Below are 26,763 nucleotides of genomic sequence, written 5' to 3' on the forward strand. Positions count from 1 at the left end.
CAAAGAAGAAATCAAAATATCTGAGAAATGGTTCTCTTCAAATGAATTAGTTTTGAACATGGAGAAGACAACGTTCATAAGATTTTGTGACTCAAATAATGAACTCGACTACACCTTGTTGCTAAAATCTAACGGCAGATCTATCATTCAAGCACCTTCTATGAAGTTCCTTGGGCTGCATACGAATGAACGCTGTACATGGACTACCCACATGAATGAAGTGTGCAAAAAACTAGCTCCAAAGTGTTATCTCCTATACCGACTCAGAAAGACCGTCGAAAAATCTGTATTGATGATAATATATTTAGCACACATTCAGTCAGTGATGACATATGGAATTATAGCATGTGGAGTATCTCAGGAGACCGATAGGGTACTCAAACTCCAAAAAAAGAGCAGTTAGAAATATCGTTGGAGTGGCCAGGAGAGTAATCTGTAAGAATATATTTCTACAGCTCAAAATTCTGACTTTTCATTCTTTGTATATCATACATATACTGATATATGCCAAAACAGAGCTGACCTCATTCAGAGCTCTGGAAAACAGTAGATATCACACAAGAAATGCAGCAATCCTTGAAGTGACTAATCACCGTCTCCAAAAAAACAGAACGTTGCCCAAAATACATGGCAATAATCTTCTACCAAACTGCTACAAAGATCTTCCTTTGAATAAATTGAAAATAGTAGTCAAAAATATCTTATTAAAAAAAGCGTACTACTCTATGCAGGCGCATTTTATATTTTATCAAACCAATTTGTTTTCTATTGCTTTTAGATGTTCTTATGTATATCTGTAATCTGTTTATAATTTAAGTCTCTTATTTGTATCATCGAAAATTCGCGTGGACAAACTGTTTCCTGACACCTGATTTGTTCTGTATTATGTGAGAAATAGTCATTAGAACCAATAACAAATAATTAACCACCATTACTATTATATTGAGTCCTTTAACATGCTTTCTTGCACTCAGTTACATCAATAACTAAATCAATTATATTGACCACAATTTGTGAAAAATGTTTTAAATATTAATATTTATCTTATAAATCTTTTTTTATAACTGATATTGTACTATACTGACTTGTTTTATATAATTCTAGACAATCTAAAGAACTAATAAACCATTATTATTGAAGGTTCATCAAAAAGTCTTGTTGAGTAACCCGTGTCGAACGTATACATATCACTGGAACCTACAGAACTTCATCCACTTGGTACGCCTGGATGTAGCACGAATAGCACCATCTATATATGGGTTAAACAAAGAACAGGAGAGAGAACAATCGAAAAGTAGAGCACACACACGAATATGCTCGAAAGATGTCAGAATTTGTGGCAAAGAGAAGCAGACACAGCACTGTGAACAAGCAGACGCATTCCTGATAAAACTTCCTGATTTACAAGAAAGTATGACACAGTTGCTGACAGTTCACAGTACTATTTTGTGTAATGAAAATCATTGTTGAAGTTTTTGGATCGACACACACTGAATTCTTATTTCCAAAATGGACAATTCAACGAAGCCAAAACTTTGAGCTAGCTAGCAATGCCTGCAGAAGTACAAGGAAGAAGAATATGATCAGAAAAGATACAACTGTTCTCGCCGAGTGAAATGAATCGCAGTCGAGTTACTTTACTAGGTGTGTCTGTTCTGTTTTATTAGTTTATCAAGATTCAATTAGATTCAATCACCGTCCATATAATAGACTTTGCTCCAGTAATAATGAAATGAACCTTCACATCTGCTCCGGCAATTGTCGCAAGTAGGGCAATAACATTATCGTTCTTTCCGAAGTTCAAGACTGTTGTCCTCGATTTAGAAATAAGTCATGCTCTACACAATTCCGATATAATGACATTTTGTAATTAACTGACAAGATTCAGATGTAGAGGCTGTACGATAGCTCGATGCCAGCGTACTTTCTAAATGAATTTTTGCACTGTTGATGTCAATTTGGAAGCACAAAAGGGTTTGCTCTCATCTACAGTTTTTTTTGTGAGCAATTGTTGTGAGATGAACATTTATTTGTTTTAATACATTTTGTAGCGAAGAGATGAATTGGGTTGCATTGATGATGAAACGTTACGAGGGTCGTAGAAGGAAGTAACACTGTAATTTTACGTAAAAAATACAGGGCGTTAAACTTAGTAGATGCTACTCTTAAACAAGGGTGCATCCAATAGGGGGTCAATGGGAGTAATTGCTCCCTCAAGGATCAAATAGAACCAATAATTCCATCGATAGGTGAAATTGATAGTTTGATATCCTTTTCTTGATATTGAGATCAGGATGTGTGTTTTTGTTGTATATTTCAATTCAAAAAATTATGATGAAACCATAATGCAGCTTCCGCGACTCTATACTCAGTTGTATTGAAAAATAATAGACTTTATGAAAGAATATTCGCCTATGGAATTATTTTTGAAAATGTTGCCTCACGTTTATTCAAAAACGAGTTTGAACGATTTCGTTGAACAAAATCTAAAAAAAATAGTCTGGACTATAATTTGTATAATCGTCAGTCAATGAATATTCAGAACATATTTCTACAACCTAATTTTGACAATAGTTTATGTGTTACCTCTTCTTCTCATTTCATTTGTAGGTTAGTCAAGTTTTGTGTTGATATTGTGTAGATATTTTTTTCGGACTGCAGAATATTTCAGATGATTTTTGAAATGTTTGTTTTATACAATATTTACGACCCATTTTGATTGTAAATGGCCTGCTACAAACATATTTGAGTATGTAACGTGGTACATAAACTTACTTCACTTCAATTTATTCAAAATTGCAAAACTGAAAGACATTGTGAAATTTCATCAACAAACGGAAATCGTCAAAAAGAAAGCTCTCCATCTTTATACAAACAAATGTGAAAATGTGGGAATCTTCTTAGAAAAGGAAGAAAGCAAAGAATTTCAGAATAAACTGTTTCCAGTTTATTCAGAAATGAATGTATCATCAACAGATCTATTCGATAACTTTGAAGTAGGACAGAGCGATAAACAACACGGTCATAACTCAAGACGTAGAGGTCAAAGTGAATATATTTTTACGGAGAACAAAAAAATCCAAACTCATTTGTAAAATGAAAACATACTACCGTAAGAGGGTTAAATTATCGTGAATTCGATATAATGGGGCAATAGGTGAATTTCTGGAAAATTGAAGAAGTTTCAGAGGGCTCACAATTTTTTATCGAAGAACAGTTTTGTGAAGAACATTTTGAAACTTTTCAAAAAGGAAATCAATAAATAATGTGATTCTGAATAAATGGTGCTACGACAATTTAAAGAGCCAGAGAAACAGTTGCATAATTATTCCGAATATAAACAGTACCGTATGAAAAAACTTACCGTCGAGTTCACAATTTATTTTTACCGCAAAAAGGGATGTTTTATGCAGAAAGTACTAAGTACCCGCTCGAGAGTGATATTCAATGCATGTTGGTTCCAATGGATTTTTTATTCTTTCATTTTGTTGTAATGTGTAAAATGTACTTTCTAATTTTTTGATTTTGCTGTCAATGAATTGTATTTTATTAAAATTAATTCAAGCTTCAAAAGAAAGGGTATTTTTGAACAATCTCCAGATAATCGTTCCAATGATCCAAAAAGCTTCATATCGCTATAATGATGTAATAGTGGACATAGAAAAATGTATGGATAGTCCGAAAGAAAAATAGCCTGGTACTCAATTCAATAAGAAAATTTTTCCAGAAGCTATTTCTCAAATTTAGAATATATTAAATATCTCTCAAGTAGAATTATTCTCAGGTCTTCATCGTATGGAAACAACTGCTGGTTTAGATAGTTCACTTGGATACAAATTATTTTGATAAAATAACAAAATCTGTTAATATTTCATCTTTATTCAACTGTTATATCTTATTTATTCATGCATATGTCCTTTTCTTGCCTCGTTCAAAACTGTTTATCGTGAATTCAGTTTGATGAAATGAATAATATAATAATATTATGAAATCTATTTATAGAATCAAGCAACCCAATCGAACAAAGTTTGTATTTCGTAATTCTTATAATGAAACGAATCTATTGGAAAAACTGAAATGTAAATGACCCGCCTTTACGATGCATAAAAATCAGTTAGAAAGTCACGAAACTGTCCAAAGAAATGCATACCTTTCGGAACGGTAAATTATGCATATTTTGGTAGTTCACAGAATAGTACAGAATACATTTCTAGGACAAGGTGGTTAGTTACCAAAACACGTTCATAGTTTTCGAACATGCGATGTTCACAATTACTGAATTATAAAAAAAAAACAGATGTTCGTGAAGAATCCTCTCTTTGGGACACTCCCATCAAAATGGATCTGCCCCAGATAGAATTTATACAATTTGGTTTTTATTCAACGTGCGGAAGATTTGAGTACAAACGTGTTGTGCATTACAAAAAAAAATACCACGAATGCTGAATACGAATAGATAATTTCAGTGGTTAAGGCGATTTGTGTTGAACTACAAACATGAATTCTACTCGAGAAATTTCTGGCTTTTTTTGTAAAACTATTATTTTTTGTTGTAAATATGAAAATATTCAATTTGAATAGGAGATGAAAAAAATATAGTTTATGACATATAATGAAATGAAAATGATTTTTATTGACATATATGGAGTGAAAATTTGAATCTTTTGTATGGTCATTGAATAAAAAAAAATCAATCGTTTGATACCCCCTGCAAACAACTTCAGAAGCCTTCTAGGAGGAAAGTCTTACCTTTTTATATGCGATTTTAAACACGACAGAAGCAATTACAGAATGAAATCGTTGAGAGGTATCACAAATATTCATCTGGCCTGAAAACATACAAACTGCCAATTATATTCGATATTATTATAAAAAAGATGAATGAAACTGATGATTAGATTCGAAAATTTTCATATATGATTTTTGAATAAAAAAAGTTTTGTGTGCGAAATATAGGTAAATTTTCAGGTATTTCTAGAAAGAATTGAATAATGGCTTTCCAATCATCACAGAGAAAAATGAGAGCTTTCGAAGAAAGAAAACATTATGAAGATATATATAGATCGGGTACAGAAGCTCTTCCAAGATACAAACTGGAGACAAATATCTATCCGAAACAACTATTATCAAATAAGAACGTATTACACGGAGATCGCTTCACATCAATTCCTTTTTTGATAACTCTGAAAGAAAATAACTCACACAATTCTTGGAAAAATTTACGGCTTCATGTCACTAGAAGATACATATCTGCTTTGTCACAAAAACAGACAAGCAACTAGTTAATTTAATGTAAGCCATAGGAATTTCGTTTAATTGTTAGTCATCTGGATATTGATCTCTAGTGAACCCTATGCAAATCGATTGAGAGTATTTGCAAAATTGACACATTAGATTTTTATCTTTCAAGTATAATTTCGTTGGTTCAAAATCTTCGGGCTACAGGGGCAACTATGGGATCGGTAATGATCCAAACTGGTGAACAAACGACTGACGACTTTACCATCTCTATCCAGCACTATTCTGTCATGCAGACACTCCAAACTCAAAAGTCCACGGCCTCTCAGTTGTCGGGGGAAATACAACCGTGGAAGGGACGATTTGGGATTCAAACTCTTATAGAGATGCATCATTTTTCGGGTCTTTACGTCGAGTTGATACAGCTCCTCCCGAGTCCACTCCACTACTCCAAACGAGTAGAGTAAGATTGGAACGGCAAGCATATTTGTTGCAGCAACTTTGTTCTTCCCCGACAGTTCTGATGACCAGATCTGTCGAAGTTTGTGCTGATACTTGCCGCGGAGAGAGTTTTTCACTGCTGTTACCTCTTGTGAGGGGCGTTGTTCCACCCCGAGGTAAGTATAAGTCTCTTCGGCATCCAGATGGTGTAAGATGCTTCCATCTACGAGCTGCACATCCTCTCCGTAGTCCCCACATCGTCCTCTTTTGAGATGGACCATTGCACATTTGTCTATCCCGAATTTCATACCGATAGCATGCGTGTACTCTTCCACCACTCTCAAGGACTGATTGAGATCCTTCTCTCCAGAGGCATAAAGTTTAAGATCATACATATAAAACAAATGGGTGACCTTGTGCCTCCGGTTTCCGGGGGTGCCACAGTTATACCCTCGAGTGTTTCTGAGCGCAACGGATAATGGCGATAGTGAGATGCAGAAGAGAAGGGGACTGAGGGAATCAACCTGAAATACACCCCTTCTGAAAGTGACCCACCCTGTTTTATTATTATTATTATTATTGTTGATTGATGATTGGTTAAAGAGTTTCAATATAGTCTCACACTGTTTTTTTCTATAGCAATTCTATAGATGAAAGAGTACTCAACCAGTAAAGTTCTAGGTGTACTGAATTGAACCTCAAAATGATGGGTAACCACAGTCCGTCGAGTATTTCTGATACGTACGCTCGTGGTGGAAGCGAATGTGCCAAGTCATTTGAACGCTTTCCGTGAAAGTATCTATGGAAGAGAGATAAATCTCCTTTCTTCCATGTTCCAGGCTATTAAGGTTGTACGTGATGTTCGTGTCTCCAATCAGGTGGATGGCTCTTTTCTGGATGGAATCCAGCAGTTTCAGGGTATGTTTGGGGGCAGAGCTCCATACAGAGGAACAATACTCCAAAGAAGGTCTGATCTTAGCCTAATAAAGCATCGAAAGTTGCTGAGGTGGTACAGTTTTCTGGTTCGGAACAGTGTTCCAAACTTTTGAGAAGCAGCCTTTGTAATAGGGGAGCCCAAGCGGGGATTTCGGGATTTACTAAAGCACGGCAGATTAATACACAGGGGGATACCTTGTACCCGGTTAAGTACCTCCATCAAATATGAGCCCCATATATAAGGTCGTCTGTGGGGATTAAGGATCAGATTAGTGAAAAAAAATTGATCATCAGAAATTCTCGAGCGTCAGATTAAGGTAGTGTGAGTTAATTACCTGCTCTCTCACTCCGTCCCCACTCTGAATTCTGTTGCCATCACGTCATCACAGCTTATCACAGAGACTCGTTCGTGATGAAGATTAATCAATTAATTGATGGATGTAGCCGTTACTACGTGGTAGAAAATCATATTGAAGAAAAGATAAATGAAACTTTCTATGTTTTTGACCATATTTATTTCTAACTAACGTTACTGCAGTTTTGTCCATTAAGGACATTTTCAAACATATACAATATATAAGGGCATTCTCAAACTTCTACATACATTTTCAAACTTATACATTACATAAGTTTGAAAATGTCCTTATAGGACGAAACTGCAGTAACGTTAGTCACAAATAAAAGTGGTAAATCACACAGAAAGTTTCATTTCTCTTTTTTTCATTCATTAATCAATTGATTATAAAAAAATATTTTTTTGAGCATTTAAAAAAAATATTTTCTTATGAATACAAGTATTCTACTTAAAAAACATACACTTATTCATTTGCATGCTATTTCCTGAGCTTTTCAATTGAATAAGTTCAATGAATTGAAATAAAAATTAAAAAAATATTATTTTCGTCAGTTTGAGCGAATCCCTCTAAATAATCGTTAGATTATGAGACAGCATGTCTAAAAAATTAAGATGAACCACATATATCTTAATCTGACGCGCTTGAGTATTTCAAAATGGTGAATTTTTTTGCACATTATAATAATGGCTACGAGTTTGCGTCAGATCGAAATCGTCAGATTATTGAATGAGAGCTTTTTCTTGTTGCATTCAACATCACCTTAGAAAATATGACGCGCTCGATTGAATTTTTTTTTCCACTTTTAAGCCTTACGTACAACCACCCACATCATGTAAACGATCAGATTGACATACCAACATTATTAAAAATACGTAGGACATTGATGCTATCAATATCTGACGCGCTCGAGTATGTCCATGCAACAGTATTTTTTTACATATTTAAAAATCTATAGCCGCTTCGCCCACCGATGGAAAGGTATATATTATAAGACATTTTTTTTATCATCTAAGATTTGCAACCTAATATGTCTCAATGACGCTCGAGTAAATCCCCATTTTGCATCGTGGGCTCTCCTGCTATTGCAATTTCAGCGACATGATCGTGCCAAGACATATTTGTGTCCATTTTAACCCCCAACAAAGCAGAAAGCGGAATTGTCTGACCTGACATCATTATATCCGGTTCGGAGACATTTCCTTGTTGGAGAAAACCGATGCCTGGGTTTTTGTGGCATTGAATTGAATCTGGTTATTTTCATCCCAATTCGAAATCACTTCTAGATCCCCATTGAAAATTATCGTATTTTCATTTTTTCAAGTTTTCTCCTTTCGAAACTATACTAATCACATGATATCCAGTTAATTTCTGCGTTATACAGAGGTTCCCATCAGGTGAAGAGTCGAAATAATGTTTGCCGCGGGACAGCATTTCAACAAAACATTGCACCTCGGTCATTTCTTGTTTTTGCTGAGTTGATTACTTTTGTGTCACCTCAGGAATGACTTATGATACCAAAACCTCTGTGTAATTTCGGAACGAGTCTTTATAATGACCACATTTATTAGCGGTGCGTTTTTTGACGGGAAGAGAACGAGTATTTTTAAAATTCCATTCCAACAAATTCGTTCACGTATTACTCTGTCTTTATAAGAAAGTATCGATTCATTTCTGAACCGAAAATAATACAAAACAAAGCTCATCGTTGTTAAACGCCAAGTTCCAAGAACTTGGATCGTTCCATTAGGAGCTGAAATAATTTTTGCACCTGCACAGTTAGGAAAATGAATTTCTGCGTCTAATGATATTTTAATCATAACGCTTTAAATGATGTGGACTCCATTTTGGTAATTCTGCATAATGGCGCAGATGTAATGTATTTTGCTCAAAATTCATTTTCATAATGGCACACCTTCACGTCAATCATCATATGGCTGAATACGTTGGACGGTGTTACCCCAAGAGATTTTAATATTTTTCAATTTAACAGAAAAGTAACAATGATAGTGCTTTTTACAAAAAAAAGTTGAGGTGAGAAAGAACACACTATTCGTGGGTGATTCAATATATATATATCAAGAAATGGTTTGAAAATGTAGAAGTGATCTTCATATTCAAAAAACTACTTTCATTGTCTTTCACTCTTTTGGAAAATATCCTTTCTGTTTGGCCAATATAAAGTTTCGGGTAGGAACCTCAATCGGCTCATTTACTCCTGATCTATCTGAACTAAAGTCTTGTCTTTATTGTTTTTTATAAATTTGCTTGAATTATTACTTTTTCTGTGAGCCACGTCAAGTTTTTTCTTTTTCATAAAATGAACGATATTATCGGTAGGTTCACCAAAATATGTCAATGTCCTATGAGGCTTATTATCGTTCGTTGAAGTGGGATATGCCTGGCTTGTTTTCTTAAATTTTTGAAAATAATGGGAGTCGATAATATCTACCTTATAACCGTTGTTGACAAAAATTTGTTTGATGAAACTTGGTTCCCGTTGAAAATCAATTTTTGACGGTGGAATATTCAATAGTTTGTGAGGGAATGTTGGAACTTTATTGAGTTTTGGAAAAAATAACTTTTGGCCTTCTACTTCTCCATCTCCATGAATGAAATGATTTGACAAATAGAAAAAATTTGTATATAGAGCACTAATTATGTAGAATTTGATTAGTATGAACAAGGAATCTATTGTATGGCTATTTTGGTTTTGTAAAATGTTCGGTAAAAATTTCACAGATGAGTGTTTTTTAAATATCACATACGAATGTGATTGAAGAAATCGTATCTCCACCTACATTGGAAGAATGCAGTTGAATATGTGATTACTTATCTGCCTCTTTTAAAAAAATAAATTTAGATATTAGTGATTAGTAACTTCTCCAGACGTGTTCAATACTAGTGTATTGTTCAATTACTGAAATTATATGGAATTATTTTCATTATTCTCATGAAGCGCTCACATTCGAATGTAAATATGACATAGGCTACAGCAAATATGGTGCGTAGCAATTCTATTGCTATTCTGTGTATGTTAAATGTAATATTTTTACGGAGTTACAATTTTGTATCATACACATATACGATAAAAAACCCATATTCAGTTGGACTGTCACCCAGAACGGTATTGATGACAAAACAAGTATCTTGTGCCGAAACTTCGAAGTACACTCTTGAAGATGATAGTGTTTCATGTGAGTGACATTTTATATTGATAATCTTCCATATTATGTTGTGGAGTATTCCTATGGATGATGTGTTATTCCGTTTTGAAATACGGAAATTCGAAGAAGCATTTGATAACTCAGTTGCATCCTTGGATGAAAAACCCAAATTGTACATGAGCATATTAATGATTTTTTGTCTTTGCCATTTTCATTACCTTGAAGATAAGTGGATGAATAAATTCACAATTTGGTTTCCTTAAGCAACATAATTGTTGTTTTGATGTAAAAGTTCAAGAGATGATACGTTGGAATTTCAGCAAAGACTCTTTAGTTAAATATAAACGTGAAAATAAATTGTTGAATGTCTCAACTCAGAAACACCACAAACAGGTTATTTTGCATAATAGGGACATTTATGATTATGATGCTGGATATAAAGATAGTTTTTATATTCGCAAAAATACCACAAAATTACTGTTATTCAAGGGTTAACAAGAATTCAGCGAACTATCCAATGAAATTATATATCTTTAAAGGTAATATAAGACCGATTTCCAAGAACGACTGGAATTTTATTTTCAGTAGAATGTGTTAGTGAAAACAAGATGGTCTTTAACACAATAACAATAATTGAATATGTAGAAAAATGCACTCCAAAAGATTATTAAATACCAATGAAGAGTGCCTGATGATTGATTTTCAAACAAACATTATTGGTAATTCATACAGGTGAATTATTTTTTGATATGTGATGAAAGTGGCCGATGCTTGATGAAAATCCACAAGTTATTCTGGATATGAAAACACTTGAGAAAGTGAGAGACGTATTGTGGCTGAATGTTTGCCTCTATCACACTCTAAGAAATATTAAACATTTAATAATCAATATGCAAGTTGGATCACAAAAGGCATGACTGCCATATAAAGAACTTTTCGCCAAGGCTCAGAAATGCCTGTATTGTGTAAATTACATGAAGTGGTTATTAATTTATATGTTCATATGTTAATTTATTGATTTATTATACTTATATAGACATAATGCAATTACTTTTTTCAGTATATGTGTAAATTTCGTCAATTTTCGAATAAAAGTCGTTTGAGCATCTCAGAATCATTTTTTTTCATTTCTACATGTAGGAGTTCCCGAATAACAGTCACGAATCTTTATATACGACTTTTCTAGAAAGAGATATAGTCTAAGCAACAAACTAATTTGACAATTTACCATTTACTACCTTCACCAAAAATTATAATTGAGGTGTCATTCGATTAGGAATGGCATGAAAAAACTTTTTGAAAAATTTTTCTGCTCAAGAAAATGAGTGAAAAAGGAAAAACGGGTTCGTTTTAACAAATATCTGGAGAAATATTGCAGATATAAAGAATATGGAAACTGATCTTCGAAGCAGACAAGACAAAAAAGTCTATACACATAGTTCAATTCAGAGGTCAAAATATGGCTTTGAACGGGTAGCTCCTGAACGACAGGTAGATGCGCTCTTTTATTAAATATATGTATAACTGGTAAAATACCTACAAATAATATGGAATGAAAAAAATAAGTTATCAATTAGACTTATGAACGAATAATAATACGTTGAAAAATTTTTTCTCGCAATTTGTTAATTACTTGTGCTTTTGTTAAGGAAAGGATTCAAGCTATTTGAAAATCGACATGAAACCGTGAAATTCTTTGTAGTAAATACCTCAATTTTTTTTCATTTCTCAAGTCTATTGTTAGAACACATTGAAACTGATTCCTATTGAAAAAATTGAAATATTCCAATTGTAAACTTTGTATAAATAATTAGAGGTTTAAAAAATGAGAAATTCAAATTAGACTATCATATTTTTTTTCAGAATATTGAGATTGTTTTATATCATAATCGTCATTGTTTGAAAAATTGTTATAAATGATTGCAGTGTTTCTATGAGATTCAAATTATTCCTATGCAAATAACATTTTTTTTAATGAACAAATCTTTATTGCTCAATTAAAATCAATAGTCAGGGTTGATATCGAGATGTAGTTTTTGAGAAATCATTATCAGTATTGCTCTTTCATGTTCTTGAAAACTCTCAATTAGTTCATTCGATAAAACTTGTATCAGAAATGAATGAATTTTCTTATATTCTTCTCAAAAGTGGAAAAATGCTATGTATAACGTTGATTCAGAATTATTTCAAAATTTTTTTGGAAATGGAACATATATAATAATTTTTGTGATTATTTGCTTATGAATAAAAATTTATTGCACGAAAATTCGTTTCTGTGCGACAATTTTTCAATTGGATGAATAAATTAAAAAACTAAGATTTTTTTTTCGAAAAAATTGTTTTCAATACCATTATTTCCTATTACTAAATTAACAAATGCATCTTCGAGCAACAGATTTTTTCTTGAAAATCATTATTCATACGAAAACTTCCACGAAAAAAATTCAACATTTTCAGCATTTATTGTGAAAATGTGATATTTTGTTTACAATTTTGTTATTTTGAATCATCCTATTCTGTTATTGTCTGTACTTTCACATGTTTTAGCCCACAAAATCTTACTTTTAACCTAAAAATTATTAATTTTTGGTAAGTTGTTCCCTGGAAACTTTGAGCCATAGTTAAGGAAATTATTTTGTTACCTCACAAACTTCCTCTCGTCCATTGGTGTTAATTCAGGATACATTTGGTTGAATTTTTTACACGTTCTGATAATGATTTGATCACTTTGTTCATGTGTATAATAAATGATTTCATAAGAACTTCGTTTGAATAATCGATATTTGCATTCATTTTGGAAGATGATTCGAAACACCGTCGATAACTCTTTGTAAATTACTTATTGAAGTAACCGAACTGCTATAAGCTTGATAATACCACTGCTACCTAAATCCAAATTCTAAAAAAAATAATGTTTCTAGAAGAAGTGACTTTATTGAGATTTGACGATTTAGGTAGCGGGACATGATATATCATCTTTCAATTTACCGAGTAATATACAGGGGGTTTCATTTGAAAAAAATGAACTTTTGACTACTTTTATGCACAATGGAAATGATAGTAATTTTAGCACGCCCTGTAGGATATGGAGTTGATTTCTGAGTGTTATTTGAATATTTCGAATTTGTCCAAACTATCATCAAAATATCAACTTTTCATGAATTGAGAGTACAGATGTATTCAATTTCAATTAAGGCTATGTTTTGGACCATATTTAGCGCAATTTATTTTTTATCTCGAAAACAGATAGAGATAGGTATAGGACATTATCAACAAAAAAGTATTAAAATACCAGGGCGATTTCAAAAATGTATTAATATATGGGGTGTTCCATTTAAAAAAATAAAGTTGCTAGGACTTTTTGATGGATGTGGCAACGCCGCAATGCTGAAAATATTTTAGATCGATAAAACAGGTAAGGAAATGTGAGAGGTAAAATTTTCAGAAAAATCATGCTTTGCGTTTTCCAGAAACGTCTAACCTACCATCGACCGTGAGTCACGCTGTATGTAGACCTCACATTGGGCAAACTCTCTTTTTATTAACGATTTGTTGAATAACGTTTGTTTTTCTTGGGTGTGATTTTCTAAAAGCGTTATTGTTGAAAGTACCTCTCCCGCTATAATACAATAACTAATTATGAATTCTGTCAATGGGTGAAAATATTTTTCTGAAAGAGTATCTCTGAGGCTGTAAATTTACTCGTCATATCTTAGTAAATAAGAACCTATGTTCATTTTCTACTTCAATTATCATCACCTGTACATTCTTTCCGTTTCAATTGATCCAGTATTGACATTCATACCACATTATTGAAGGAAATATTTTTGTTTTTGAAGCAAACATAGTATGTTTCATGGATATCAACGTATCTACTGTTATTCAAATTGAAATGCGACAAAGTGTTGACGGGAAATACTAACAATATTTACATTCTTAATAGTTTCCAGATGTGACCCTGTTTCATTCAGTTAGCGAGACTAGGTAACTTGATTATGTATTGACAGCTTCGTTTTTACAGTTATAACTTTAACACTTAAAGTGCAGCCATGGTGACCCAAACAGTGACAAATGTATGGAGGAAAAAGATATGTGATTAGATTTTTCAAACTAGTTTATGGGTTCTGGTTGTTGTTGAAGGTATTTATTGAAGCACTTTGTTTCCATGGAGACGTTGAATGAATAAATAAATTATAATAATGTTTTTTGAGAAACAGTGGAAAAATTCAAATATGTCACACCATTACTTTTATTTTTGTTGAACCATTCTTTATTGTGTGTTGACAAAAGGCAACCCAATAATAGTACCGAATTTATTGGAACTATTTGTTCCCCACCCTCAGGCTCATACAAGCTAATAAGCCTGATGTAGTCCTTCTCGACCACCAGACCAAAACATATTTGTCATGGAGTTTTCAGCTCCTGGCGAGACGAATATCGTCCGAAAAGAGGAGGAAAAACGGATAAAATATCTTCCAACTCCGCAGGCTCTATGCAGACCACTCTGTCAAGATGGTTGTTCTGATAATTGGAGTCCTTGGTGGAATGATGTCCTCTCTACTCTCGAATCTTAAAATCATACCAGCTTGCCGCACTGAGGCAGAAATCTTAGCCGTACAGATGCAGAAGGCTGTCATTCTTGGCTCACTGCGCTTGCTCAGGGTATATGATTCTTGGACCCAATGACCACTTACCCCACGGTGTGGGGAGTGGTCATTGGTTGATAATGCTGACGCGCCTTCCCGAATGTATCGGGGCTTCGGGGGATAGGGTCTGACCAGCGCATACTACAGTAAAAAAAAATACTGTTTATTTCTTTTAGATCATACAATTATGGCGTAGGAAACGTTAAATACAAGTTTATTAAAACAACAATATGCAGAATGTAATATAAAGAAGTTACATCAAGGAAAAAAAGGTTTATAATATACAATATACATTCAAATACATTTATATAATACAAGCATTATGTAAGGTTACTTTTATAGAAGTCATCAACTGAATAAATAGTCCGATTAGAGTAGCAGGTAGACAATTGAAAAGTCTTGCACCGGCCAAAAATGGAGGCTTTTCATAGGTTGAAGTCTTATGTTGTTCAATTTTAATTAAATTTACTGATCTTGTGGGATATCGGTGGCACTGAGAATTGGACTCGTAGTCATTTATTTTTTTCCACGTATAGAACAAAAAACCATATATATATATATATATATATATATATATATATATATATATATAAATTGCTGGCAATGTCAAAATTTTATTTTGTTTGAATGAGGGCCTACATGATTCGGTTCTATCTGGATTAAAAATTAGTGGAAGAATTCTTTCTGAGATATAAAACACGATTTCACATCCAGAACATGATGAAGTTGCAATAGTGCATCAAAGCTGCTATTAAGTTTTCTAATCAAATGGTTCAAATGAAATTTCCAAGATAAATTAGTGTCAATGTGGACACCCAAAAATGTGGTTGTTTCACTTGGGAGAATTGTAACATTATTGACTAAAACCTGTATATAATTAGTAAATCTTTTTTAACCAAAGAATTCAATTAATATTGATTTTTCTGCAATATAGCCTGAATATTATTTTTATAGTTGTCCTACTGGTTTATTGACAAATGAATGACTGCTTTGTGGAATGAGGCTTTTATTATGCTGTTATGTGTAACTTACATGAGATCATACACTTGTTGAAAATTTTGACATCATTAAGAATTGAACAACTTTTCAACATTCTGGAAAACGAAGTTTCCAAGAACGAATTCAGTTTCAGATCAAGAGATGATTTTTTTCTATAAATTCGAGATCATTATGATATGAATTCTGTATTTTATTTAGTATCGTCAGCATACAATATAAATCTTATATTAGTGATATAGATAATAAAGAAAAGTTTACCTAAAATACTTCCTTACGGAACTCTCTTTTTATAGTAAGAGATGCAATGCCTACTTTAAAAATTAATTAATATGTACTGTAATTGAGAATAATGGTTTATTCCACATACATATTAAGAATTCATTCATATTGTTGCCACATATTCATTATTATTCTTCCATAAATACCTTCCAATTTGTTTATATATTCTTCTTCACATCTAGAAGCGTTTCCATTTTGAATTCATCAGTTTCCTACAAATATTTCTTGATGAAAACCCTCAACTCAATATGAAAACGAAAATTTACAAATTGAAAAATAAAACTTGAATTGTTTCATAAAAAGTCAATACTCTTGTCAGACCGACACGAATCTTTGTTTTATTTCATGAAATGTAAAAATGAAAGCCGGTTCGTTGCGCTTTGGAATGATTTAATTTTCAATTTCAAGGTTTGGCTTCTTGCAAGAGTTTCGATGAGTTAGTTGTCTTCGAATGGTTATTTTATTGACCGCAACTTTTGATTATATATTCAATGGCTGTGGTAGTTTCTTGATTTACTGCAAGTAATGATAATTTCATGATTCGTAACCTATACCTACCACGCCAATAAGATCACTGTTAATGTTTGTATCATATTGCTAGTTGAATGATTGATCAATTAGAGTGATAGAACAAGTAACATGTGCAATAGTTCATAACACAAAATATCGTGTATTGTATAATTTTTCAATGAAAATATAGATCAAGTCACTGCAGTAAGTTTATCTGTCTAATGATGTTGAAAGAAATCTAACTAGAGTTATAAAATATAACCACTCATTGAGTGGTTATATTTTTTCATATTTGAAAAGATAATGATACAATGAAAATTATACCTTGAGGATATTGATTCATGTGAGAAATATAGTGGAAATTCACAGGCTTCTTGTGAACAACAAATTATAAAATACTCTGTATCAGGCATATCTAATCAATAAATCAAAATCTATTTGCCCACAAGATAAAATATTCATGAATTCTGATGATGAAAATGATATTCTCAGAGTTTCTGAAATCAATTTCGCAGATTATGAAAATATATTAGGCAAACAAAATCAGGTAAACAAACTGGTTTTGAAGAACGTGCTTCATATCTTCAGTTTTGTAGAGTGGAAGTGATAGCATTCAGTAGTCTATTCATTCTACGTATTCGTTGATGTTGAAAACATTATAGAAAAATTCAATTTTCAAATTTTTTTCAAAAACATGTTACATCATTTTTCTATTGCAATTGATTGAAAAATAAAAAAACCTTTTCTGAAAATGAATTGCGTCTGAACATCATAGTTGAATTGAATAATTAAGAATCATCCAGATGTACGTCTATATGTAGATGTAACGTCAGTTGCTGGGATTTTATATACAAAATTTGCATGTATGAAATGTTCGTCTTGGTATTTGTCAGGGAAGTAGTCGTTCTCCGGCCGGCATTTACAAGATTCTACAGCGTAGGAATGTTGGGAAAGGTGTATGTTTCAAAATTTCATTTCAAAATATAAATTTTCTCAATACAAGCTTTTTCGTTGTTTGTGATTCCTGAATGTGATTCCTCTATATCAATATAGAGTTCGTAGCTGTCTGCAAGAATTGCATTTCATTTATCAATTTGAACGTTTGATACATCTTACTTGAGATGCACTGTTTGGAATAACGGTTTGGTGTTGGGAAAAAACTCACATCCCTTACTCTCTCATACTGCTAACATATTATGAAGAGGTGGCTATTTCTTACAACTCGGTGGAAGTTCCAGACAGTTTCGAAAATAGTTCTTCCGGCCTACTCAGCATTAATGAAGAGCTAGCACCACGTATTTTGCTTGGTTCTTGTTGGGTTTGCTGTTGTTTTCCAATAGTAATCTGGGTGCAAAAATATCTTTACCTTATTGTCTTTGTGTAAAATGAATTTACCCGGTCTTCAGTTCTTAGTATGAATGCGAGTATGTTGGTTAGTTGTTGAATTTTGAACAAGTTTCATCGTAGATTTTTTTCTAAAAAGTAACTGACACTGAAATAAAAAATTTGAAGGGTGTCGGTGCCAAGAATACCTATAAGAGTATGAGACTTCAGAATTTTGCGCCCTGTTTACCTGTTGCACAAATATCCTTAGTGACCTCTTGTTCAGCTCACTTCCTTTTCTAGGTCTTTCAGTGGGGGCTGCGGGACTTTCAATACCCCTGCCAGGTGGATTTGGGAGCCCTACCAAATGATGCCTCATCCTAAGGTGTGTGTATTCCTGGCGAAGATGGGAAAGGTATGACTGAGTCTACTCAGTCATACTTTCGCCTTGTCTTGTCACACTTTCCTTCCTGAATGGAGAGCAAAGATTCTCAGTTATCCAGCTTTTGATCCTATCAACAAACCTAGAGGACTGGGTGTTGCAACCAGGAAGCTATCTTCCTCCTTCCTAAAGAGATGGGATGAAATCAAAAGATGAAACATTGCCAGGATCACCCTGAGCGACCCTGGGAAGCTGGCGCCGATGAAATCTCTGGCGGTGACCAGGAAAAATCTACGCTCAACAGTAGGATTTCTTACTGGCCACTGTCAACTAAGGAAACACCTCGGCAATATGGAGGTAGTGGACACACCTCTATGCAGGATGTGTGTACAGGAAGATGAAACTGGCAGATATGTGCTATGTCCGAAGCTATCGTCAATAAGAGAGTGTGTGTTCGGCGAGTCTGGCCTACACCTGCCGATATAAAGGAGATGGCTTCCAGAGACCTGTCCACCTGGAAAAGACAAGGAGGACAACTCCTTGAGAGGATGTATAATGGGTCACATGAGGCCTAAGTACTGTGGGCCTACACCCCCCCTTCCTACTCTACAGATACAGATACCTTTCTCCTCGCTTCAACTTCTTGAGCAGAAAAAGTTTGGAAATGTTTTGCTAGCAAACCTTTTTTATTTTCTTGAAAACCATGTAGAGTCAGAAGTGATAAAATAAATGTTATAGTAGATTTTGGTAGACTTCTTCGGAAACAACTGTTTTTTGTGAATATTCGTCAATAGCAAAACAGTTCAATCTTGTTCAACTGTTCACTTGCTAATTATTTGATAAGGTATCCAAACTGATGATCATTTTCGCCCATAACATTATAGTATTTCTGTTTCAAACGTTTTCTTACTCTCAGGAGACTTCACAAAGTCATTCGTCGACTAAAATTCTGTGGAGCAAATCTGATTGTTATATAGATAATATTTTATATGTATTACGTCAATCAAAGGACGACAAATCTGGTGGCTGATGAGGCTGGTGAATTTTACCTTCTCTACCAATCTAGTACCAGCAAAAATGTTGATACGAATGAAGAGTACGATCAAGAGTAATAGTTTTCTCTATTATACCTTGATTGTTAATCATGATTCGGAGTACAAATTTTGGAAAGAAGTGTCTCCCTTCATTAAAAATCCGGAATCCCTTGATTTTTCTGAATGTTTCTGGTTTCTGCACGTTCTGGACTACCTCCATTTTTGGAGTTTGTTTATTTTTCAATTTTCTACATAGCATTGTGGAAAGCGCAAAAATATCTTTTGCTGCTGGGGCATTTCAATATACCGTTTAATCAACAATTGTCCTTTATCAAAAATAACAAGTTAAAGTGTTGACTCACCGAAAGAGATCAGGAAATGCTGATTGATGTGAACACGGAATGTTGTTTTTATCAATACATTTTGTCAGTTTTCTCAGATAGCTAATTGTGATAATTTATCACGTGTGTTAATTTACCACGAAGTTGATCGTTCAATATATGGAATTTTCCGAGTCTGAAGACAGGTTGACGATTTAAAAAATTTAATTTTTTTGAAAAACACGACTTATTACAATAAAGTAACGGATAAAGTAACGGATACCGTTATAGGAGACATATTACCACCCACCGTCTATCCGGCGTTTCAGCTAATTAATTTCAAAGTAGAATAATCAATTAATCCTATGATCGCCTTTTACAACGGAGATGGAGTAAAATGAAAACTTGAACGATAAAAATTCGGATGCCTCATTGCCGGAAACACAATCTTTAGTTTACAGTTGCTTTAAGATTTATGTTATCGTTATGGTTTATGCTCTGAATACTTTACATTCAAGGTTTTGCTTTCCACAAATTGCGAGGCAAGGGAATTTATATAAGAGCCAGGAAGAGGATTAAGTTATGTCTTAATCGCGCGATGGGAATCTGGCCTGGGCCGATAAATACACTTCTATAGAGTTGGTCACGAACATAGCATAATAATAATAATATATATTATACACATGTTCATACATACATACATACATACATGTATGTACATGTATGTATGTATATACATGTATATATATGTATGTATATTTTCATTATTGCCATTATCGGATACATCAGTTATTACTGTGGTTGATTGTAAAACCGAGACAATAGGCTTATATCATGAGAAATAAGATACATATGTTTTCCAATGAAAACTAGCAATATATCTAGAGAAAACTGCATCAATTGTTGTTCCGTGTTTTATGGTAGGCTCATTTCGGTTATTATTCATTTGCAGTTCTAATTTATCTTCTAGAAAGTTTACCAAGAGTTGTTCATCTTCGGATGTGTAATAAACATTGAAATCCTCTGCTAAAATTACTAGCAAAGGATGGTAGTGTTTCCCTAATTCTTCAGAGTCTACTGGACCGTAAATATGTGCTTGCACCTCTCTCTCTCTCTCTTGCCCCCATAGTAATATACGAAACGAAACTCTTTCTCTTTCTATCTCCAACAACTTATACCTCCCTCTCAACTTCCGTTCGCTTCGCTCGATCACACTTTTTGTAACGCTTTCGTCACGCATTTACCAGCTTACGCTCCAACTTGAGCGCGCGTAATAAAGTTTTACTTCAAAAAACTTTCGTTAAACGTGAAAGTTTCAAATAGAGATCGTGATTTTCTGATAATTATTGAAAAAATTCATGAAGTTTTTTTTTTATTACAGAAAGTGGATGTAATATTATTTTTTTGTAATATTAGAATGTCTCATCCGAAAACTTTTATACAGGGTAGCTCAACTTATTGTTTCTCAGCAAGCATTTTTTTAAAACTCGCTTTCGAATATTCCAGGAGTGATTAGAGTTCTTCTGCACCGAGGGTTATGATTTTTCAGTTACTTTTTGAACAAAATGAAAGTATTGTTAGAAGTATACTGAGAGTTGGAAGTTTTCAGTTGGTCAACCTGAATTGTTGAAAACTTTTTTGCTTTAATGTAGATAATCCATTATCAGTAGAAGCCGATTTATTCCATTATCTGTTACTGCTTGAATTGGTATTTTATTCAGAATAGAATAGATACCTCTATCAAATTGTAAATGAAATTTTTCAGAATAATTCTGAAATTCTATAATAATTTCTGGAGATTACATTATTCTGGACTCCATATTACGTCCCTTTGGAACAGTGCAAAAAAAATCAAACACGTAGTATGACTTAGAATAAATTGATGGATGTAGTTACTACGTGGTAGGAAATCATAATGAAAAGAGAAATGAACATTTTTATATTTCTCACCATAATATATTGTATAAGTTTGAAAATGTCCGTAAAGGACGAAACTGCAGTAACGTTAATTAAAAATAAAAGTGGTAAAAAACATAGAAATTTTCATTTCTCTTCTCAATATGACTTAGAGTTTGTAGTAGATGATTAGAAGGATAAAGAACATGAAAATGTTCTCTATCCTTCTGTCTCGTAATATCACCGCGAACTCCAGATAGGTTGAAGAGGCAAAAAAACATTTTTTGTTCCGCATTGAAAGATATTGTTCAACAAAAAAAAAAAGACTTTTTCTCAACAATCCGGGCCCTTCGAAAACCTAGCTTATTCATTCAATATTTGCAGTATCCATGTCTTCATGGCTGTTGTGAATTGAATTGGAGTTTTCCTGTTCATAAATGAAAAAATAAATGATTGAAAATCTTGAGATCTTGATAAAAAAGCTGATATTTTGTAAAAAGGCAAGATCTCCTAAAAAAAAACGATATAAATAAACGAATGAAAATTTCGAGATAAAAATCTGTTTTTCCGTTAACCAGCTGTCGCACCCCTACGAACGACAACCCTCAGAAGTCGAAACTTGTGCGAGCTAAGGATTAACGAGGTCTTACCTTTTAACGTTTGATTCCTAACACGGGTTGTACGATAGCAAGTGAAAATCGATCGTTCAGACCAGGGCTTGAACCACCGACCAACACGGCAGTCAATTCGAGTGAGTGAACAAAGCACCCACGCCGAACCGCTTGGCTACCGACCGACCTTGACAAATAAGCCGATATTTTGTAAAAGGCAAAATCTAGATAAATGAATGAATAAAAATCTTGAGATCTCCACAAACAAGCAGAGATTTTGTTAAAAGGCAAGATCTCCTGAAAAAAAAACGATATACATAAACAAATGAAAATCTTGAGATTCTGACAAGCTTATATTTTGTAAAAGGCAAGATTTCCTGAAAAAAACCGATATAAATGAATGAATGAGAATCTTGAGATCTTAACAAATAAGCCGTTATTTTGTAAAAGGCAAGATCTCGTGAAAAAAAATCAAGATAAATGAATGAATTAAAATCTTGAGATCTTGACAAACAAGCAGAGATTTTGTAAAGAAGCAAGAACCCTTGAAAAAAGCCGATATAAATAAATAAATGAAAATCTTGAGGTCCTGGCAAATAAGCCGATATTTTGTAAATGGCAAGATCTCGTGAAAAAAAATCTATTTAAATAAATGAATAAAAATCTTGAGACCTTGACAAACAAGCAGAGATTTTGTAAAAAGGCAAGATCTCCTGAAAAAAAACAGAGATGAATGAATGAATAAAAATTTAGAGATCTTGGGAAAAAAGTAGAGATTTTGAAAAAGGGAAAGATTTTGTGAAAAAAATCGAGATGAATCAAGGAATAAAAATCTTGGGATCCTGCCAAAAATGCCGATATTTTGTAAAAAAGGCAAGATCTTTTGAGAAAAACCGATATAAATAAATGAATAGAAATCTTGAGATCATGACAAACAAGCGGAGATTTTGTTAAAAGGCAAGATTTCCTGAAAAAAAAAAACCGATTTAAATAAACGAGATAACTTTCGAAATTAACCTTATTATTTTTTAGAAGATAATGAAGATTTGTTGATTTTAAAATGAACGATTGAAATATTTATGTCATCAAATGTTTCTTCAGGATATCGTTTCGGAAAGTAGATATTCAGAACAAATTTGAGAACTGAACTTCTCAATCATATATTTTTCTTCTCAGTTTTCTGCGATCGGCAAAAATCAACGGTCACTTTGCAGATACAAGTACGATCGCCATTCAGCGTGACGGTTTTTTGTTGTTTTGCGTGAACCTTATCCAGCCCGATCGTGACATCGCAGGAAAAAACGACAAGCAACTTTCGTGTGGGTTTTCGCTTTCCGTCACGAAATCCAGTCGTGTGCTTACCTGTTACGAGCAGAATCACCGTGAAAAGGGTGAAAAATAACAGCATTTGACTAGCGCACAGTAGCCTCTGGTACATCATAGTCGACACTGCCGGGAAAAAATTACGATCGCGAAGATCACGAGTTCGACAGAGAGTGCGGTGGGCGATCTGTCGATCGAGCCACGAGAATGAGGACTGAATCGGCTCGAATGGAATTGTGGCCTATATGAACCACCTCTTCTTTCAACTGAAGAAGAGGCTACTTTTCTCCGTGCATTTGTCTCTGTACCCGGCTAATTAGAGATTTGCAGTGATAGGCCTTTGTTTATATTTTTCTCGGTGACCAATGGTTTTTTAGGTCTTGTAGGTTTTCTAGGATTCAGATATGCAGTGCATTTCTTCAATGTCCCCCCCTTTTATTTTTTGAAGGGGCCAACTCAAAAAATTGAAATTTGGGATTATGAAATTAATGCATGAATAATTTATTTTGAAGTGAAATTGACAGATGAAACTTTCAAGATGGCGACTGGGGGCCATCTGGAAAAAAAATTGGATGGAAAGGAGGGTCTTGTGACATATCTTTTTGAAGCTCCTGTAGCAGGTGAAGATATCAACTTCATATTCTAGGGTTGTGAATTATTCGTCAGGAGCTTCAAAATGATGTGTCTTTAGACCCCCTTTTCTATTAAATTTTTTTCCCAGATGGCGCCCAGTCGCCATCTTGAAAGTTTCACCTGTTAGCTTCACTTCAAAATAAAGTATTCATGCATTGATTTCATTATCCCAAATTTCACCAAATTGACCCGTTCAAAAAATAAAAGGGGGTGCATTTGAAGAAATGCAATGTATGGGCTTTTTCGTCAGGAAGAAGAAGCTTTAACAAGTCTTGAAAATGCCATCTAAGATGATGGTAAAACGTCGATCTTTGATGAACACCCTGATAAACAACTCCACAATGTTTGTTTGAAGGTGGTTGACAATGTTTCGTGGTGTATTTCATCCGTTCAGACTTCCATTGTCTAAAATAATATAAATTGATTTGAAATCCCTGGAAAAAAAATGCTAAAACCAATGAAGCGGAAAGAGGAAAGAGGGGATAGGTGAAAGGTGAAAGCACTCGAATGACCTATAAATAGAATGAGTCCAGTTATCACCCGAAGACGATTGTGGATACTAACAATCGAAACGTCGTGACCTAACTTGGTTTGGAATCTTTCAATTTTAATTTTCATTTTTGTTAATAAAATTTTTTAATTTTCAGCTTTTATTAATATTTCAATTTTTTATTTTCTGGTTGAAGCTTGTAGGGTATTTCCTTGTAATTTCAGTTTTTGTTTTAATAAAATTGTTATTTTCGGGTAATCTTTTTTTTATATTATATTAGACAATGGAAGTCCGAACTGATGAAATACATCCACAATGTTTGCAGTTACTTTCTGCTGAGCCCCACGTGCTATTCTGAATCTGTTCAATTTTCCATTTTTTGAAAAATCGAGTCATCTTCAAACATTTTTCAAAATGTCCAATGTTAAATTTCCAATTCAATTAGGAATACACTCGAATACTTATTTTGTCATGGATAACTATCTGAATAAATGAGTTAGCTTGTCATTTCTAATGTATTAAGTTTTATGTGTTTTGTATCTAATTTGAATGCAGATCAATTATATTTCGACCGAAAATTCATGTACAGCGGATTACATCTTTGTTTCAGAGATATATTTAAAATCTGTTGAGATCATTTCTGAGAATTTCATATCCAAAGTTTCAGTTTAGTCGGCTGAAAAATCAAATTCGACTGAAAATATGACCGAACAAATTTACAACAAATCTCAGCGTTTCTTTATTGATTCAAATAGTAATCATAAAAAAACAAACTCGTTTATTTAGTTACTTATATATTCACTTCTCGACAAAATAATTTCAAGGTAGTTTATAAATAATTTGAGAAAACTGAACAAAATTACTCCAAAAATGAAAAATTTTCAGAGATACATTTTTCTGGTAATAGGCCAACAAAAGTTTTTTTTTAACATACTATTGCTTGTAAGTCTCACATTCATCAGAAACATGGTGTTTGAATAAAGTTGGTAGAGCGAAAATTCAAAAAAAATTGAAAGAAAGTGACAGTAGGAAGTTGAAATTTGGTAGATGAACACAAAATTGAAAACAGAATATTTTTGGGACCTTTATAGATATTTCACGTGCTTCATTGTAGATTTCTTCAAGAAACTTAGCTCATATTCACTGATTGTTCAGTAAACTACGAACTCAATTTTCAATTGTATCTATTAATGAAAAAAGTTCCATATGGTGCGGACTTTCCTAGCATCACTGTACATTTCATTATTTAAAAAGTCAAAAAGTGGCTTCAGTTATTCAACCTAACTATTCATCTGATAATTGGATTCTACAGATAGACGAAATCTGTATATTCAACTAGATGCCGCAACTGCCTGCAACTAAACTGAAAAACTTAGTCCTTGTAAAAACCATTTTTATCTATCAATGTATAGGAAACTATGGCTTCACTCAGTGGCTACCCAGTACACCAGATCTAAAACCACTGGATTTCTTCGCGAATGGTGAATCAAAGAACTATATTTTCAAGCAAAGCTATGGAAATACTCAAGACTGCAATGAGGAAGAACATTCATCAGATAAATGATAGAACAATACTGAAGAATGTTATATACATAATGTTATATACATATATACATGTCGTTTCATCAAGTTAACGTGTAAACTGCAGATTGCGAACCTTATTCAGGATCACATTACCTCATCAATTTTTATCCTAGTATGAAAATTGTTATGAGCTTTTTGGTGGAGGATAAGTGAAATAGTCATTAAAAAAATAAAACAAGAACGAATAACAAAAATGAAATAGTCTACAATAGATTTATTTCACCCCATCATCAATTTATTTTCATTTCAGCTAAAGGTGGTGACATCTCTCCCTATGAAAAAGCCATCTATGAGATCGTCAGAAGACTAATTCTTCGAATATTAAAGATGTACGGGGATCCCAAAGGCGGTCAGTTGCAAATCCAAGCTTTGACCGTCGAAGGCGATCATCGTCCATCCTTTCCAGAAAGGTGAAAACGTCATTAGGAGACATCTCCTTTATATTGGCAGGTGTAGGCCAAGACTTGCCGAACACACACTCTCTTTGGCAACCTTGAGATGTCTCACGGTAGCCTCCACGAAAGTTTTGGTAGGTGCAGCGACATTACTGTCGTTGCGCGGCTTCTTCTTCTTCAAACTTCTTGGGGTTCTCTCAGTG

The 26,763-nt window shown here is 33.5% G+C and overlaps 1 protein-coding gene across 1 annotated transcript in view; it reads right to left on the reverse strand.

Moving 5' to 3' along the window:
- LOC111502488 (serine protease inhibitor dipetalogastin) overlaps positions 1-23,681 on the reverse strand; it is a 103,566-nt gene extending 79,885 nt beyond the window's left edge. The window contains exon 1 of the mRNA XM_074179761.1: positions 23,498-23,681. Within this exon, the coding sequence (XP_074035862.1) occupies positions 23,498-23,576 (79 nt within the window). The 5' untranslated portion in view covers positions 23,577-23,681. The remainder of the gene's footprint in view (positions 1-23,497) is intronic.
- Between the last annotated feature and the right edge of the window lie 3,082 nt (positions 23,682-26,763).

Source organism: Leptinotarsa decemlineata, unplaced genomic scaffold (genome assembly GCF_025532065.1).
Source record: "Leptinotarsa decemlineata unplaced genomic scaffold, Ldec_3_MD MMD2_tig00026282_RagTag_RagTag, whole genome shotgun sequence".
Taxonomy (NCBI): Eukaryota; Metazoa; Arthropoda; class Insecta; order Coleoptera; family Chrysomelidae; genus Leptinotarsa; species Leptinotarsa decemlineata.